At 43.4% G+C, this 19,511-nt stretch overlaps 1 protein-coding gene across 2 annotated transcripts in view; it reads right to left on the reverse strand.

Annotated features, from left to right (window-relative positions):
* Positions 1-6,754: 6,754 nt before the first annotated feature.
* Positions 6,755-19,511, reverse strand: part of TXNRD3 (thioredoxin reductase 3) — a 42,082-nt gene continuing 29,325 nt past the window's right edge. For both annotated transcript variants that reach the window (XM_015429362.1, XM_015429363.1), the window contains exons 6-16: positions 18,953-19,072; positions 18,253-18,395; positions 16,169-16,284; positions 15,854-16,079; positions 15,114-15,206; positions 14,714-14,790; positions 12,211-12,367; positions 11,568-11,675; positions 9,223-9,318; positions 8,300-8,434; positions 6,755-7,904 (exon numbers count right to left, since the gene is read on the reverse strand). In XM_015429362.1, coding sequence (XP_015284848.1) covers positions 7,842-7,904; positions 8,300-8,434; positions 9,223-9,318; positions 11,568-11,675; positions 12,211-12,367; positions 14,714-14,790; positions 15,114-15,206; positions 15,854-16,079; positions 16,169-16,284; positions 18,253-18,395; positions 18,953-19,072 — 1,334 coding nt within the window. In that variant the 3' untranslated portion in view covers positions 6,755-7,841. The remainder of the gene's footprint in view (positions 7,905-8,299; positions 8,435-9,222; positions 9,319-11,567; positions 11,676-12,210; positions 12,368-14,713; positions 14,791-15,113; positions 15,207-15,853; positions 16,080-16,168; positions 16,285-18,252; positions 18,396-18,952; positions 19,073-19,511) is intronic.

A 19,511-nucleotide genomic window follows, 5' to 3' on the forward strand; every position in this document is an offset into this window, starting at 1 on the left:
ACTGCAACACATAATTAACTTATGAGACTCAGTGCCACAAGATGAAGCGGTGGCCACCCTGCACACAAACCTTTACTCGAATGTATAGAGGACAGGTCTATCAATGGCCGTGACAGATAAATTGAAGTTGCCGAGTCAGAGACTATGTAACTTCTGAATACCTGTTGCTGGGAGGCTATTGCCTTTTTGGTTGCACGTTTCCCTGAAAGCATTCAAGCTGGCTCCTTGCTCACAATGGGATGCTGGACTAGACAGATCTTGCACATGATCCAGAGGTCCTTTCCCTATTCCCTATGTATGTATTGATAACTATTTTAGGGATGACAGAAGGGATCAACAATCAACAGTCTGAACCCTCTGAGGACTATGATGCTCCACAGTTGCCAGCGGGGGAGAGAGAGAATCCTTGCTGCAGCTGTGTTTGGATTTATTTATTTTTTTTGCCATCAAGTCACCGCTGACAAAGGGCAACCCCATTGGGTTTTCAAGGCAAGGAGACATTCAGAGGTGGTTTGCCATTCCCTTCTTCTCAGTCATGACCCGGGTATTCCTTGGTGGTCTCCCATCCCTATACTAATCAGGGCCGACCCTGCTTAACTTCTGAGATCTGACCAGATCAGGCTAGCCTGGGTTATCCAGGTCACCAAAGCTCCCTCTAAGCTGTGGAGTCTTGTGAGCAAAAATTCTGTACTAAAGGATTTGTGAGCTACTGGCATTAAAATTGTGAGCGAATTATTTGGCTACTGCATAAATTAGATTGCTCTGGAGCCATGCTTCCTAAGCTAAGATAAAAATCTGTGAGCTAGAGGCTAAAAAACTGTGAGCTAGCTCACACTATCTCAGCTTAGAGGGAACACTGGTCAAGACCAAAGCTCCCTCTACGCTGTGGAGTCTGGTGAGCAAAAATTCTACTTTGTGAGCTACTGGCATTTAAGTTGTGAGCGAGCGATTTGGCTGCTGCATGAATTAGTTTGCTCTGGAGCCCTCCTTCCTGAGCGAAGACAAGAATGTGTGAGCTGGAGGCTAAAAAACCCTGCGAGCTAGCTCACACTAACTCAGCTTAGAGGAAACACTGGTGGAGACGCAACTCTGCTAGTAGGGGATTTCTCAGCAGTGTGTGTGGCCGGCTCCTAGGTCTGGGCCTTTTGCTCACCTTCCATAAAGGAAGTAGTTCGCAGTAATAGCAAGAGGGCTGATGAGGTGAGCTGTCTGGGGCGGCTTGGGGGGCGGGGGAGACCAGAGGGGAGGGCAGGCAGCTGGTTTAAAGAGACAGGGGGCGGGGCTGCTACCGCCAGAGGGAACGGAGTCTCCTGAGTGAGGCGGAGGCCGGGCTCAGAAAGGGAGGGGAAAGCCCGCGGCTGTTTCCCTTAAGATCAACCCAGCTCTTCCCAAAGAAAAAATGTCTCACCGTGGCCTCAGCTTAAAGGGGAGGAAGGGAGCGGCAGCGTCGCCGGGCAACAGCCCAGCCAGCCGGTGAGGTTCTGGAACCTCGGGAATCCCCGACCGCTTCTCCCTTCCTTCCGTCCTGCCTTCCTCCGCAGCGTGGGAGGAGCTTTTCTTCCTGTTGAGACGGCAGCAGAGCCGGCGTCCCCAGTTAGGCAAGGCAAGTCACCTCAGAAACCCCAGAAACTCCTAGTCGGCCTAAACAAACTACGAAAAGCCTTCAAACAGAGATCCAGACAGTTGCTTTACTGAAACCAAAGGGCGTGGACTGGAAGAACTTTGCACAGGATGGATTCAGGTGGGTAGCCGTGTTGGTCTGAAGCGATACAACAAAGTTTGAGCGAAGTTTCATGCAGTGTGCATGCGCACGAAAGTTTATACCCAGAATTAAACTTTGTCTTCAAGGTGCCACTCGACTCAAACTGTGCATATGATGGATTCAGGTGGGTGGCCATATCTGAAGACGCGCGCGCGTGCGTGCACACAAAAGCTCATACCTTGAATAAAACTTTGTTGGTCTTAAAGGTGCCACTGGACTCAGACTTTGTTCTTCTGCACAGGATGGTATTTTCCACATAGTCTCTCTCTCTGTGTGTTTTTGTGGGTTTTTTTTTTTGTTTTGTTAAGTCTGTCTTAAGGATTTGATAGCTTCACAGCAAACCTGGGTCTTCTTTTGCACTGGTCACAGATTCGTGTTTATATAATCAGGGGAAATATTCCTGTCACATTGCTCCCATCGAACGCATTAAGGCTGGGGATTATTACCCAGAAATATCATGACTGAAGGAACATAATAGTTTGGGGAGGGGTCTCTCAACTCAAGCGCTAAAATGATTAGCAATTGGAATGCACTAATTTCCCAAAGAACTGATTTTCCAAAGACCATTAGAAATCATTTAAACAAAATAGATTGATTCCTTACAAGGCAATCTTGAAGGCCTGTTTCCAAATCACAGACATTCTAGACTGATCCGGTTGACTGATGTTCTGTTCACAATAGAGAGGTGACACTATCTAACCAGGACTGGTTTGCACTTCACAGTCATGAAACCACAGCCTTATCAGTGCCAATAATATTTCATATAGGCTAGGCAGGTCACTGAGAAACCTCTACACACAACTGGAGGAATTACAATACTGCAAACGTGGAAATGTGTGATCCTGAATTCCTTCTAAAATGAAGCATCTAAGAGCCCAGATCTTCCATTAATTATGGAAGGTAGGAAGTGAGATCACAGGAGGAGTATGGCAAGGCCAGAGATCAGTATGGTTCTGGAGAATATCGCCTGGCTCTGCCTTACTCAGTTTGTAAAATGGTGTGTAATTTCAGTGGGGCTTTTATTTCACCATCTTCTAGTAATCTATTATTTTTTATTTCTAAAAATGCTTGATATTTGCATAGTAGTATAGCACGTTGAAGTCACAAAGAGCATCAATGAAGGCGTGGAATCCATTCTAGAAACCACTTCGAATGGCATCTAAGCCCATGCTGGTGTAATGTGGAGATATGCTGGTGTAGTTCCCTGCAGATGCCACACTTCTGCAAGCAGAGAAGTCAGAAAGGATGCCCTCTGAACCCACACCCTGATGCTGGCATAACATTACACTGCTGAAAACCCCAACTGGGATCCTCCACCTGGGGATGCAAGGCCAATGTGACCCAGATAGGTGTGAGGGATCCATTGCCAAGTTTTGACATCTGCAAATGCCACAACCCCACCCCATAGTCAACATGTACATAGTGTATTGGCTTAACAACCCTTCCTCCCTCAGCAGTTTGCTATCAGTTGTTATCAGTATCTTCCACTCAGGGAGGTGCAGGTGTAAGTATATATTGGAAGAAAGGTCCAATGATCCTGCCAATGTAAACTTCACACACAACATTTGGGAGAAACAGGGAGAGAGCACAACCACATTTCTTGGTGGCTGCTAGTCACTCCAAACATTGCTACTGCTGGCTAAATGTGCCATTCTTTTTTACTTGCAGGATGAGAGCCCAAATAGAAATGCCAGAGTTCCAGCGCAATTTCTTACAGTAGATGGGCAGTTATTGGCTCAGTGACAATCTCCCTGAACAGATGAATCCTAATATGTGGGAATCACAAAGGAAGAATGGCAGATGTTGAAAAAGGGGGAAAGGAGCAAGGTGGTGCCACTGTCCCAGATCATATAATTCAAACCCACGTACTGAGTGTCTGAGTTCACTTGCTGTTTGTCGCTACTAGGGAACATCATTAATTACTGTACTTCTAGCTCTTTCCCAGCAGCCCTCCAATGCAGGCTGAAACCATGGAATAAACTGAAGCTCAATCCAGACAAGACTGAGGTGCTGTTGGTCAATGGAGAAGCTGCTCAGGGATTGCAGATTTAGCCTGTCCTGGACTCTGCACTTTCGCTGAAGGAGTAGTGGGTTCAGAGTTTGGGGTGCTGCAAGATACTGGTCTACAATTGGAGGCACAAGTCTCTTCCATAGCTTCAAAAGGGAATTAGATAAGCATATGGAGCAGAGGTCCATCAGTGGCTATTAGCTACAAGGTATAGATAGGGGCTCTGGGGCAAGTGATGCTCTGTCTTCTGCATTCTTGGGGGGGGGGGTCAATAGTGGGAGGGCTTCTAATGTCCTGGCCTCACTGGTGGACCTCCAGATGGCACCTGGTATTTCTGGCCACTGTGTGACACAGAGTGTTGGACTGGATGGGCCTTTGGCCTGATCCAACATTGGCGTCTCTTATGTTCATAGCATGTAGCACCTTTTCTCAGATACAGCTGTTCTTTAGGAAGTGTGATCTGGCCACAGTGATCCACACTCTGATCACATCTGTGCTTTACATGGGTCTGCGTTTGGAAATGGTCGAGGCTTCAATTGGTGTAAAATGCAGCCAATGGGTTGGTTACAGGGATCATGTTGCCCTAAAAGATCTGCAGTGGCTACTCATCTGTTTCTGGGCACAATTTAAAGTGCTGGTTCCTAACATTAAGACCAAGAATGGCTTAAGAGTATCTCCTCCCATACTATCCAGTCTGTCGGTTAAAATCTGCCTTTCAGGCTGTGCTTTCTGTGCCCTCCTTCAGAGATGAATTGGGAGAGAACTAGAGACAGGGCATTTTCTGTGGTGGCACCTTGCCTTTAGTATGCCCTCCCCCTTTAGGTTCACCTGGCACCTACTCAGGGGTCATTTCGTAGAAAAAGAGGTGCAGGAGCTCATTAGCATAACTTATTAGCATAACTTGTTTGCATATGCCGCACCCCCTGACCTCACCGGAAGTGTGTCAGAAGGCAACACCCACCGCTCAGGCGCCACTGGACTGTTTTTTGGATTGCTAGCTATTGGGGGGGGGACTTGCAGATCTGTCCTCACAGAGGGAGAGCTTGTACCTGAATAAAACTGGGTCTTAAAAGGTGCCACTGGACTGTTTTAGATTGCTAGCTATGGGGAGGGAATGTGCAGATCTGTCCTCACAGAGGGAGAGCTTGGGGGGGGGGGGGGGGGGGCTCTGCAACTTACCTGGCTGCCTCTTGCTCCTTGTGGCCCAATTGAGGGGTTCTGGGAACAGGGGGTGGGGCTTGTTGCATGTGCCCGCCCCCTGGGCTCCTTACTGCCGGAGCTCCACTCCTGTGCGCTCCTGCAGGAAATGACCCCTGCACCTACTTCACTTTCATTTAGGTACCAGGATAAAACACACCTTTTACCCTGGTTTTTCCTTCCATGTCTTCACCTGACAAAAGGGTATGTGCTTGTGCAGATCTTGATGTGTGGCAGGCACAGGAATCTTCCTTCCTAGAGATGGACCTGCATGAGGGTAGCAGCAAGCTGACATCAGTGTGGCATGCTGGTTGGCTGCTTTCAGGTAGTGTGTGTGAGGTGAGTATTGTTAGCGGTGTAACTCATTTAGCCTGATTTGTCTTGTTCTGCAAGACAAGACTCCAGGACAGGACTCAAAACTATGCTGAGAAAGGTGGGAGTAGAAGAGATGACTTGCCTAGCACTTTAATTATTAAGTGAGTGATTTACAGTTACACCTGCTTGTAACTCAATCCTTCCTCCCCAGAAATTCATCCCTTAATAGGGCAGGTTTGTGTGTAGGGAGACACTTTGTGCCTGTTTGGGAGCTTCTAAATAATTAGACTTGAACAACTTGATTTTTCTATAGTGAGAAATGAGGTTAATGATCTAGAACATGGCCCTTTCTGGCCTTCTGCGACAGTGGTATTTTTGCTATAATGACCATCTCTAGGATATGCCTACTCAAGCGTATAACTTTCAGTCACAGCCCAAGCTCTCAAGCCTGTATTCCCACCCACTCTTAATAGCATTCATTGGTGAATAAAAGGCAGGTGAATAAAAGGCATTCTGCACATAATCAATTACACATTGTTGTAGCAAGTGGATTCCAGATGTACAGTATGACTTAGCCACTGAGGCGCTGTACAGCATAGAGCCCCAAGATAAAGCAATTACAGCAATGGGAGGGGAACAAAGTAATATGCGTCCCCTTAAAGCTTTGGGACAATTTACTCTGCTTTATATGCTGTTCTTCCACTGCAGATTTTAATTTTTTAAAGTTTGTCATACCTTGCAATTCTCATCAATTTGAGACAGCTTACACAACTGAGTAATTGCACTCAGAACATTGAGTCGGCTGTAGATTTGAAAGCTTTTCCCCCATGGGTGATACAACACCTATTATCAGGATTAAAGTAGACACTAACGTCTCCTTGTATGAAGCCCTCTATAGAGTGAGATGTGAAGAAAACCTACTGGAGAAGCAGTCACCACTTCAGTTTGTCAGGCGTGTACTCTATTGAAGCAACCCACTTCCCAGTCCACTGTAGAGAACAGGTAAACCAATCTCATTAACAACTGATTGAAGTTAATTTAGTGGGGTGGAAAGAGTAGATACATTCTTACTCTAATAACATCCATGTGAGGAGGAGAAAGAAGCAACTGAAATCACCAATTGTTACTTTTGCATAAAGATAAAAGCCAGTATTTCCTAACTGCTTCTGAAGAATTCTAGAGGGTTTTTCTTCTTCCTGCGTGTGTGGTAATGGAAAGACATCTAGTTTTCCCTGATTCCCCCCCTGTAATATACAGATTAAGAGCTAGTTGGATGCATTCCCAAACAGGCTCAATATGTATAGACCAATGGCTAGGAACAGCAGCTCTTCCAGAATGCCACCATCGTGAGAGGAGAGTGCTCATACCATCTTCCCACAGGTTGGTCTCTACATAAAGTTCAAATTATGTAGTCTTCTGCCAGAACACAAGTTTCACACATTTGGCATTGGATACCACGTAACTTTGCTCATTTTATTGAACTTTGAATTCCATGATACACCATAAATAGTTTAAAAAACTGTTTATGTATGATACAGTCTAACATAAAGCATTTAAAACTCACATTTTAAAACAAAATGAGCGAAACCCAAGCGTATTTTCTAAAAATAAGGACTGCCAAGGGAGACACATGAATTCACACTACTTACGTACACAGATTTGTGGTTTTTTTAAATAAACCCAGTGTTCTCTATGAGAATTTAAATGAATACTTTGCATACTAGTAATCTTTCAGACCAAATGCATTTCATTTTATGGCTGAAACCACTTCGTTGTTGCATAAAGGGACAAGATCAAGATTACCAGGATCCCCCCCCCCCAGTAGTTGAATGTAGGGAGGGACTGTGGGAATTTAACTGTTGGACTCTGCTCTGCTGAAGCACAAACTGTTCCACAAAGCTTATAGTAGTGATACGTTTGCCCTCTCCCCCAACAAAGCAATTGGGGATTAAAAATCCCCAGTATATACCCTATGAGCTTTGACATCTCTTTTAAAGGAATATAAGAAGTGTCCAAACATGTTTTTCAATGAATGACAACTTAAACCAGGATGTTTAAAAATATAAGAAACATCCATGTTAGAGAACAAATGCACCAGTGACCCAACTGAGCTCAAAGAGTAACTGCCAGCAAGAATGGTTGACTACTCATTCAGCTGTGCCCAATGCATTCATACAGAGCACTAAAATGAACTTGATTTGTGCGATTCAGAGGTTATTCTGGGATTCAGCTTGTTTGGACGAATAGGCTTTCCCAACGTTGCAGAGAAGTCATCAGTTGCAGCCCGCCTTCAGAAGAGGTTCAGAGCCGAAACATCAAAAAGGCATTTAAGTGCCATTCTAAGCAAGTCAGGCATTAGTTTACCTGCTGTTTAGTGTTTCCTGAAGACACCATTACCCTTCAAAGAAGTTTCAGAAAAGCATCATCTGTAGTAGCAGTATACTGCAATCTGACAGCATTCTCAATTAACCTAACCCATGTGTACTTAAATGCTTCTGAAAACCTTCAATATAGGCAAGTGGGGCCAACAAGAAACAGTTTAAACAGCAGGATTTAACCTCAGCAGCCAGCCTGATTGATATCTTGCCCTGAAGCCTTTGTAATGTCCATTGTTGTGAACACCTGTGAGAGAATGAAACATGTTTTAATGCTTTTCAAGACTCCCCCTTTATTCAACACCATCCCTCCCATTAACCTCTGCTTTATATGAACACAGTAAGAAAAGGGATGCCTCTGGCACTGGTATAAGTAAATAAGTGTGGAAGCATGCTGATTGCTATGGCAGGCTTCAGTCTTGCCTTTGCCTCATAGGCAATTCATCCCGGGGCCTCATACAGGCACCACGGCTAAAAACTGATCAAGAAAAGAATCACAAGGGAGAAGGGGGCAAAATGCTGCCGTCTGGTACCAAGAATAGTTGTTTGTTTAAAGATGGGTGATCCTCAACTAAGAACAGGAAAAGTCGGACAACGTGAGTTACCTACTGCTTAAATCAGAATTGTTAACTACTGCTTTACCTCTGCACATGTTGGATGTATACCAATTGTTTCATCAAGCAATTCCTTGGTGATGCCACATTTTATTGCAGCTCCAAAGCCTTGAGTAATTTCTCCAGCATTAGGTCCAAGAACATGAAATCCTATCACACGGTTCTTTGTTCAAAGGAAAAGGGTGGGAGGAGAGAATAATCCAGTTAGTATTTTACCTTTCATTATGGACAGCTGCTTAAAGGGAGATAATGACTGATATATACAGGTGCTAATATTGGGTTAGGCTTACATAATCCTATTACTATCTCTTTTTGCAGAATACCAGAACTCATTAAATATGGCAAGAAAGCACAGGGTTGTTGGATTCAGGGAATTCTTAAATTAAACATCTTTGCTTACCAAGAAGAGGGTTAAGTAAATTAGATTATATTCATGAACAGAGATATCCTGAGTCTATTTCCTGCCTGGGGGAAAAGCAAGTGCTGCCTAGATACCTCAAAAGCAACAACTACACAATAGTAGTTATCACAAAGCAGAGATCTGCTTCAGACTGCTGCTTCCAAACAATACATGTTGCAGTTTGCTCCTTATCCACTCATGTGCAGTATGACCTTATTTTAAACCAAGGCCACATGACAAGGAAATGGGAAGAAGATGGCTCAGCTGGTGTGTCCCAAGATGCTCCTTCAGAGGTGCACTTTCCAGTTGGCTGAGCTTCAAGTGTGCTTCCTCTGTGACTGCAACGAACAGCAGCTAAGTAAGCAAGCTCAGTGAACTGCAAGCCACAGTTTTTAAAGTCCATCAGCACATGAAGTTCCTCAGAATATTTACACAGTGGAAACTACACGATTACCCCAGCCAAGCAGGAATTCAGACACAGCAAACTGTTACGCTTTCTAGCTTCCCTTTATACTTTGCAAACTTGAGATACAAAAGAAATGAATACATACACAGTCAAGCTTATTGCAGACTACTTTTGCATAGCAAGTGTTGTTGTCTCTAGCAGGTATCGTCCACTCAAGTGGCCAGAAAAGTGTGTGATACACCTGGGGAAGAAAAAGCTAGAATTTTAAGTGTCCGTTTCCCCTCTATGTGCTGATCACTCAACCATGGAAATGCAGTAACCATTCATTTCTAAAACAGGATGCCATTGTGTGGACAGTAGAGGACCCAAGTGGCAGCAAGAACAAAGTAGGAGCTTTGCTACTCCGACAGAAGCAGGAAGCTTCCCACCCCCATCTGAAAAACTAGCAGGATCTTCAGGCTGTGCATGCATATGCTGCCCTCACTGTGTCAGGAAACCCCAAGCAGGATAAGCACCAGCCCTCAGCCTTGTCAGGTCTGACAGAAGTTTCTTTCAGCAGTGGAAGGGCAATACCCCTCACTAGTCAAAAGTCTGGACGAGTAGATGGGGGGAAATTACTGTATTTTTCGGACTATAAGACGCACCTGACCATAAGACGCACCTAGTTTTTAGAGGAGGAAAACAGGGAAAAAAATATTCTGAACCCTGGGGCTGTCATTCCAGTTTCTGAACACTCCTGGCCCTGACTTTGAATACCAAGAGAAAGACAGAGAAAAGGAGAGGAAGGGAAAAGTTGAGTAAAAAGCTCCTTTACTGCTGAGAAGAAGAAAAAAAGATTGGTGCAAAGCACACTCATTAGGGGCAGTTGAGCTGTGTTGTACAGGGCACATTAAATCATCAATGCTCCCCCCCCCCCAGGGAACTGACTTTGTTTGTGCTTTTAATTAGAATTGATTGGCTTATCTCTGAAACATGGGAAATGGATCCACAGCAATTCCATTTAAAATAAAACAAAAGAAACAGTTATAGAGACTGGGGGAGTTCACATCAGGAGTAAAACAAGGCAGGAAGGAACCCAGAGATATGACAGAGCTTCTATTCCTGATGTTCCAATAAGCAGATAGCAGAGGACAGATAACAACCTCCCGGAGAAAGAGCTGTGCCTCTGCTAAAGCTACAAAAGACATAATTTCAGAGCATACAAAGAATGAGAAGAAGGGGGGATAATCTGTGGAGGCATTTGTTAGTGTACTTACTGCTTGGCTCACAGCCGAACCTTGCTGGTGTCCCTGCCTCCTGAGGCAAAGGATTGGATGGCTGGAGAAAGCCGAAGCTCCGATTGGACCAGTGGGGCTGCCTATCTGGCTGCCTTGCTTCATGTTTGGTTGCAGCCCCACTTCAGGCTTGGTTGCAACGCAGCATGGGGATGTGGGCGTTTTTTTTAAAATAATAAAAGCCAGCAGGTTGGGCTTTCAATCAAACGGTAAGCCGAGACTTTCTTGGAAAGACTTGGAGGGGAGGGGAGGGGAGGGGGGACGCTTGCAATACTCTTTGAAAGGGCCAGGGAGGGAGCCTGCTGGACGCCAACCAGGCTGGGAGGGCAGGTGATTTGGTTGCTGCAGTTTGTATTCGGTCCATAAGACGCACACACTTCTTCCCCCACTTTTTTTGGAAGCAAAAGTGCGTCTTATAGTCCGAAAAATACGGTACTTATCTGAAGAATGCCTTCGAGTTCCTTCCTACTCCCTGCTCTAACACAGCCCGACTAAAGAACTGATTGGAGGAACAGTAGGCCCAACACCTTGGAGGGACACCAGGCAATCATGAGGTCTAGAACTCACTATATTATGGTACCCTATTTATGGGATTCCTTGCCCCCTAGATGGTTACTTAGCCAATTCTGTATTTTCTTACATGTCTCCTAAAGGAAATTTTTATTCTGAAAAGCCTTTAGCCATTAAAAGTACCAGGTAACTCTAAAATCAACATCAGCTTTTTCAACCCATGCACTTATTAGATCTGTTTTATTTTTACTTGTAATTTTGCAATGCTCCCTGTGTAAAATGGCATTAAAAGTATGAAGTGAAAACGTAAGTTGCATCGTTCTCAAATTAAGATTTGGTCAGGAAATAAAAATTACTCTTGAGAAAAAGACTGAGATGGCAGAATAGTTTACCTAAAGACATCAATATATTAGTCTTTAGAGCCACGATTTGTCAAGGAACTAGGTGTTCTGCTGAACAGGCTTTGGCCTGCAGAAGCTCTGTGGGGGGGAAAATCTAATTTTTAAAGATAGCATCATTACCACAATTTATCTGGAAGAAGCAAGTGCCATCTCAATTACTCAATTAAGTCCATACAAAGAATCTCTTCCAAATTAAATACTATAAAGTGTATCATCATATTTTTATGAAGGAACTCATTGCTGCTCCAGCCTTCAAAAGATACCTAAAGTGAGACTGTATTTAAAATAAAGGTGCTAAGTCTTGCCTCTATATTCTCCTGTCCAAGTTGTTCAATGGCTCTCTCTTCTGATAATCCACAGCAGCCATATTCCAGAGGTGTAAACACTGTAGTTGGCACATTAATATAGTCACACTGAAAAAAATCCACAACAATGTAAGACATAAAAAGCAATGGGAAAACCAACAATTCCAGCCTACATAGCTGCTTACTGGCCAGTTTCATATTCTAACAACAAAAGCAGCATTCTTAACTTACAGTGGGTGTAGCTAGGTTTGAACTCCAAGGCCAACCTACTGGCCTCAGGGATACTATGATGTGATGCAGTTGCTGACTGCCTTATTCTCAGCTCCATCTACATAAGTTCCAGTGTGCCACTTGCAACCCTTCTCAGGGACAGAGAAAATTCAACAATATAACTGAAAACAAAGCAAGACCAGAAGTATAGTCAGGACACCTACTGGGCTTTCCACTGACATTCTTAAACCCAGTTCTACAGCCATTTGCAATGATGCAATAATTCAGCTGAAGCTTGGGCTAAGTGTCAGTAACAGCATCACTAGTAGGTTTGATCAAGGTTCAGCTTCCTCAACCTAACATGCAATTTCCAGCAAGACATCCAGCTCTTTCCCCAAAACCTACAAACTACGATTAAGAATTAAATGTTTACCTTTGTAGAATTCCCTCCAAAAAGCCTGCGGGCTAACAGTTTGCCTGCCTGTATGGCAAGTGGTGTAAGTTCCAGCTTTCCTTCCAAAATATCTCCAACAGCATAAACATAAGGCACATTGGTTTGTTCTTCATCATTTACAGGTATTTTTCCATTCCTTGTTATGGAAAGAAAACAAGCTTGCATTCTGATACTGTTTCTCCATTATTTGATTGAAAAAGTATTTTTAGGTACAGAATCATTTCAATCATACTAGGCAGAAGGCAGCAGTTTGCTGTCATCTTATGTTTTTGGAATTCAACGGACCAGATTCGTACCTTGACATATAGACACAGATTCAAGAAGCATAATTTGTTACTGAGTAGAAAGACTAGTATTTAGCTTACTAATGATTGTTACTGAGTAGAAAGACTAGTATTTAGCTTACTAATGATTGATGGAAACAAAGTAACGTTCTGCTCTGGGTAAATATTTCAACTGTCTGTATACATGAAAAATTGATTTGTAATTATGGAACAAACAGATGGACCTCATGTAAACCAAATAAACACCACACCAAAATTAGAATGGATTACATCTTAACAGGTGGCAAAAATAATGAACTATAAGCATTTATAGATATAGAAAATTAGTATAAAACAAAATTTAAATAGCAAAGCTTAAGATAGCCATCTTCACTTTTATATCAATTCATTAGTTCAACCTATTAATCAGTTTAAAGCTGACAAGTGGGGAAGGAAAACAGGCTGGGGAAGGAGCCTAAAAAAAATTAGATAGGAATCAGTGGTCCTCAAAAAGTCAGAGCCAGCATGGTACAGCAGTTAAGTGTGTGAACTAGGACTGGGGACATTTAGGTTCAGAACATGACCTTGACTCAGCCTAACCTACTTCAAAGTTGTGAGGGTAGAGACTTCCGGCCTTCGGCGCTTAAGCGATGGCTGCGTCTCTTGGCTCCTCTGAGAGACGTGTGCCATGAATCGGGGCTTAGGAGAGAGTGTGACTATGCACGCTCCTCCATGGAGCCCATAGGCAAATGGGCTCCTAGCCAGGGGGCTTTGGAGAGCCCTACCTCCGGCCATCAGCCGGTACAGGGGGGCTACTCTCTGCCCTGAAGGTCCTGCCCTGATTCCCAGAATTGGATTAGAAGTGACCACCAGATCAAGCGTTTGGAGGTTTAGCGATTTTCTCTGCCTGGTGTGATCCCAGGGGCTGTCTTAGGACCTGGTGGATCGATTTAAGGACTGATGAGTGAGTTTTTCGTTGAAACGAGACACCAAAGCCTAGAAGTGAAGTCCCCCTACTAAATAAGCAGAGGGGGGGAGGGGACGCCCTATCTCCCAACATTTTAAGCGAATGCGAAAGCATGAATGGAGGGACTGATCAAATTGTGGCGATGGACTGTAGCGGAGAGTTTTTCTGAAAGAAAGCTGATCATTTAAACTGACCTTAGAGACTTTGGCATTCTTTCTCGGCGAATGTAAACAACCCCAAAAGAGGGCGAGGAGGGAGGTGGGACCAATGCTTTCTTCAGGAAGGAGAACAGTGGAAAGCTAGGTAATGTGACCTAATCATAGACTCTGTCTTTAAAGTGAATCATCAGTCCTCTGGTGGCTAAAATGGAGCAGCGACCTGGATCTGTACTAAAAGTGGCTATATTTTTAAAGGGACAGTACTTGGTGTAGAGACTTATGAATGGTTGGAGACTCTAAAGTTTAGTTCAGTTGTGGTTGGACTGGCAAATGGATCGAAAAGCGGGGGGTTTTTTGGAGTAAAGGGCTCGCTACCCTAACTTCATAAGATCAGTTTGCTAAGAGAAAGGTTGGATTTTCCAATGATTGTGTTCTTAATGCAACAAAAGGAAGGTCTCTTTTGATTTAAGATGTCTAAGGAAGCGATGATGTCCCTGGAAAAAGGAACTTGGTTTATATAATGAATGGACAGATCCGGACTTATAAAAGCTAAAAGCTAATTGGAGGAAGAAGAAGAAAAAGAAGATACAGCTAAGACGGAAGAAGATAAACTGTTGAAGTATTCTTACTGAAGGAACATTGGTTTTAAAGATTTTGCCTATTGGTGGGGAGCAAAGCATAAAAGGAGATGCCAATTTTTCTTAAGGGCTGTGTTTATGTGCGTTTTAGTTTTGGAATTACTTTCTGCCTAGTCTGATAAGCTGGTTTTGTCAACAGAAGTGATGATTGGTGGGCACTCTTCATGTTTGAAAGTATATGAACAAGTGTAATAACTATGTTTTAAGCATTGTAAAACCTCCACACTTGGGTTTTTAGTTAGATTCTCTTTACTTTCTCCTTTAGATGTAGATTTTTCCCTTTCCAATTTCTGTTGCAGTTTTTTAGAAAAGCAAATTTAAAAAAAAATCCCCTTTGGGGGGTCAAAGTTGTGAGGGTAAAGGCTGAGGAGAGGAAGGGACAAAATAACCTACTTCAAGTTCCTTGGAAGAAGGGTGGGGGAAATACGTAATAAACATCAAAAACTAAATACATACTTTTCATTAATTGTCACACCAATTTTCTCCAAGCCAATGTTTTTGGTACAAGCATCGCGACCGATAGCTATCAAAACCTGCACAAAAAAAGGAACGAACGTCTGTACTGCAGAGAAGACTATTTAATTGGATTAGTGAAACCAGACACTCAAAGCAGAATTCAAAATGTTCATGGCAACCTCATCCCCACCATCCCCAACCACTTAATAGTACTATAGGGCAGTAGTACCGTTCAAGTGGAACGATCCATTAAGCACTTTCTGGTTCTGTTACAAACTCTGTTTCAATACCTCGTGTCAAATTGGGTATTAAATATATACAATCTTGGTAGACAATGGTTAGAATGCATGTCATGTTCAAAACAACTCTAGACACACACACAAAAATGAAAACTGCTTACAGTGTTGTATTCTCCTTCAAACATCTGTGATCCATCAGTGGATTTTGCAATCACTTTGAGTCTTCCAGGCATGCCATCTTCTAACTTTGTGACCTGCAGAGAACAACTGTATGCTTAAAAACTCTCAATCCATAGAGTAGAACTGTTTCAAAACAATGATTACCTTGTCGCACAAACCTTAATGAACAATGTCAACACATCTGCCATATTACTCAACTGTTATATACATGGCCTGGAGAAAAGTGTTTTGTCCTTTTAACAGAGGCTTAAAAAGGTAAAGGTAAAGGTTCCCTTGCTCGAAAGCCAGTCGAATCCGACTCTAGGGTTGCGGTGCTCATCTCCGTTTCAAAGCCGAAGAGCCAGCGCTGTCCGAAGACATGTCCGTGGTCATGTGGCCGGCATGACTAAACACTAAGGCGCACGGAACGCTGTTACCTTCCCACCGAAGTGGTACCTATTTATCTACTTGCAATTTCTTGCTTTCGAACTGCTAGGTTGGCAGGAGCTGGAACTAGAGACGGGAGCTCACTCCGTCTTGCGGCACCCGGGTCTTGAACAGCTGAACTACTGTGGGATGCTATTTACCTCCATGCTATGAAAAGCTTCATTTCCACACATTAAGTCTCTATTAAAGGGACACGACATTTTTCTCCAGGTCTCTTGGCAATTCTGGTCATACAGAGAAGAGTCTAACAGCACTCCTCTCTCTGTATTTTGATTAAACAAGAGAAGATACTTGCCTCAACAGGAACAAACTTCCTGATGAATTTTACACCATGAGTTTCCATATATGCACCCACTCTCTCTGCCATTTCTTGGTCAAAGCCACGTAGGAGGATAGAGCGCACCATGACTGTGACATCCATACCAAGCCCAGCAAGAAATCCTGCACATTCCAAAGCCACGTAAGAAGCTCCCACAACTAAAGTCTTTCCAGGACAGTAGGGCAGGGAGAAGAGGTCATCACTGAAAAAAACAAACGTTAGGGCAAATGGTTAAATATTAGCTGTTTATTGTTTTTTTTTAAGTGATTGATAAATTGAGTTTCAGCTCACCTTGTAATACAGTATTCTCTATCTCCAGGGAAACCTTCATATCGAGGTCTCATCCCTGTGGCTATAACAAACGCTTGAGCTGTGTGGAAAGTTTCTTGGCCTTTCCTGTTCGTTGCCTATCACAAAGAAACATGACTTAATACTAGCATTCTTCTAAACAAATTTTCTGTGAGCTATTACCAGCAATATACTTTACCAGTTTAATTACACTGTAATATGTAGCACTGATCCAGCAGACCCATGCAAGACCATTGCTACGGCTAATATAAATCGAAACTCACGCTATAACTTCATAAAGGGGAATACAAATGTTTTTATCACAATGTCAGCTACACAGGAATGCTAAAAAGGGGTGATGCTACCAAGTCCCTTAAAAAATCAAGCAGCCACTGTTCACGTCTATATTTCTAGCACATTCAAATATAAAGGAGGGGTCATATATCAGCAACATCACTAGGGACCCAGCTTCCAAACTTCTGGCATGTGTACCACAAATGTCCTCAGGCTAGAAGCTGAAATGTAATAATATTACTAAGGACATTTAGCAGTTTATAGCAGAGCTGGTAGCTTCCCATGCATCTGTACATAAGCCTCAGCAGCAAGAACATCCACTGAGAATAGCAACCTCCATTTTAAAACCAAGCTTCTAATATAGTTAGTTGCAAAGATATAGTTGAACATGTACAGGCAAATGTTTCAGAGCAGTAAAATTTTCTTAAGATACAAATTCTGCCCTGTACAATGACCCACCCCTCTCTTCAGGCCTCTCAGTCATGTATTACTTCTCTCTCTGGCTACTCCTAAGTTCTTTAAATCTCAAAAATCAGGTTTTACAAAGAGAAATCAGGATAAAGCTTGGAAAAAGCACCCTTGAGGAGTAGATATGAAGTTACTTGAGCTTTTCTTTTTTAACCTCTCCCTCTGCCCAGTCACAGATTCTCCTGATCTTTTTGTTCCATCCCGTCCACCTAGTGTTTCTTCCCCAGCAGCTCTCCCTGTGCTTGCAATCCCTGTAGCTTCTCCTCCCCCTACCACCTTCTATTGTTGAGTATGATTTTTCCAGTTGACATCTCATGTCCTTGTAGATACCACTTTTACTCCATTGGGGAAGTTAGCCCACCAACTTGTTAAAAAACTTTTCATATTTCTCTGGAAGTCTGGATTCTCCCATGGGGTTGCAGAAATATAAACTGTAGCCCTTTATATTCCTTTTGCAGTGTTTTTTCCCCATCTGCATTGCAGGAGGTGTACTGGGCTATTAGGTATAGCACCCAATATATCACATGTGTGTGTGGTTTTTTGAGGCTATGCTGGGGTTCATGGAACGTGTGGATAAAAGCCATGTAGGGCAGAGGTGCAGTGAAGAAGGGGAAACTGCCCCTCCTCCCACTTATGACAGTGGAAAACCAGTTGAGATGGCCAGGGTCCAGCGTACCTAAGGGACCGCCTTTCCCCATATGTTCCCCCAAGAGTACTACGGTCAGCGGCACAGCACCTATTGGTGGTTCCAGGCCCCAAGGACATCAAGTTGGCTGCAACCAGGGCCAGGGCTTTCTTGGCGGCGGCTCCTGTCTGGTGGAACGAGCTCCCAGAGGAGATCCGGGCCCTGCGGGACCTGGTGCAGTTCTGCCAGGCCTTTGCATAGGAGCCGCCACCGCCACTGTGCCACCACCGAGCTGCCATCTTTGACGGTGGATTAGACCTAGAGGTGAGCCGGCCCTGGGAAGACGCCTAGATAACCGAAGAACATATGTCATTAGGTTAGGTTGACAAATGGGACCCATCTTGGGCTAATAAGACTTAACATCAAGAGCACCACACTTTGTTTAATGATTGTTTTTATGCTGTTTTAATTGTTTGTTATGGCATTTGCCCCTTTTGTTAGCCGCCCTGAGCCCATTTGAGGAGGGCGGGATATAAATCCAATTAATAAATAAATATATTTTGCAAATTCAACAATGATGGGTTATTGTAATACAGGAACCGCCTGGGTATTTTAAGCAACAAGCTCCATAAATTACACAAGGTTTCAACTAGAAAACAACACTTTGATAGATCAAAAGTCAAGTCTATGTTGAAGGTACCTTGATCTTATGTGGCCCAACGAACTCTCCATATGCATTGAGGTATGTCACAGATTTCTCACGCAAGGCCACCCGATATCCCCAGTTCAAGGATCCTATGTAGTTCTGAATCGCTTCTACCATGGTCTCCCAATTGTGTTTTACTAGCAACAAATAACATTTGCATGTACACAATTAAAAAGGTGTTGACCATATTCGACTGACCAAACAGTACCACACAGCAAATTCAATTATGATTCTGCACCATTTAATACACCTGTTAGTGTGATGTGTGCAGATAAAGATCTACCGTGTTTCCCCGAAAATAAGACACTGTCTTATATTTATTTTTTCTCAAGAAGACACACTAGGGCTTATACCACAAATGCATAGAAATCCTGCTAGGGCTTATTTTTGGGGTAGGTCTTATTTTCGGGGAAACAGGGTATACAGACCTTGCAAGGAACAAGCTTGCCTGCATCAAGATAATTTTAAAAAGACTCAGATTCCTGCTGTTCTTGAAAGAAATCATACCTCATTATTCACAACAAGCACTTGGCAAAGTAACCAAGGCTGAGAAGCATACTGGGGACAGAAGAATGAAGACAGAGTACAGCACCACAAATTCCATATAAGTAGGACACACACTTAATTAGCTTAGTTAAATGTGCACGGATTGCAGGGCTCTGCTCCCTCCTCATGACCGTGTTGCCTTACATACCTTGCTCTTCGTACTCCCAACCAAACTTCCTTGAATCTTGAAGAGCCTGGCCTAAAAGGGCAGCCTGATGCATCAGCTTCTTAGGAATGCAGCCCACATTTACACATGTGCCACCAAGTCCTGAAACACAAAGTCTCATTAAAAAGCGTTTCCCTGAAATACTTATCAAAGGGGTATTCTGCGCATCATACAGCAATACTTGTGCATTTCAGACATGAAGTTATTATGTAGCACTACCACTGTACAAGTATGGGCATTTCCCCCCAACCCATGCACCACTTCACTTCATGCAGAGTGCGTGCTGTAAAGCAGGATGCTTCAGTCATTAACTCCATTAATACTCTGGTAAAAAACAACAACAACACGACAGCCCCATGTGAGATCTGAGGACCAAGCTAGGACCAAGCTAATCAGTGATCCCCAATGTAATATATAGCTTGGCTGTCAGACTTGATATGTAAAATCACTTTGTACCCACAGAATCTAGAAGTCCAATGTTTGTAAAAGCATTTTTCTATTCCAGTTGAAAGCAATTTCACATATCTCCAGAATCTAGAAT

The sequence above is a fragment of the Gekko japonicus genome, unplaced genomic scaffold (assembly GCF_001447785.1).
Source record: "Gekko japonicus isolate JY-2015 unplaced genomic scaffold, Gekko_japonicus_V1.1 scaffold12, whole genome shotgun sequence".
Taxonomy (NCBI): Eukaryota; Metazoa; Chordata; class Lepidosauria; order Squamata; family Gekkonidae; genus Gekko; species Gekko japonicus.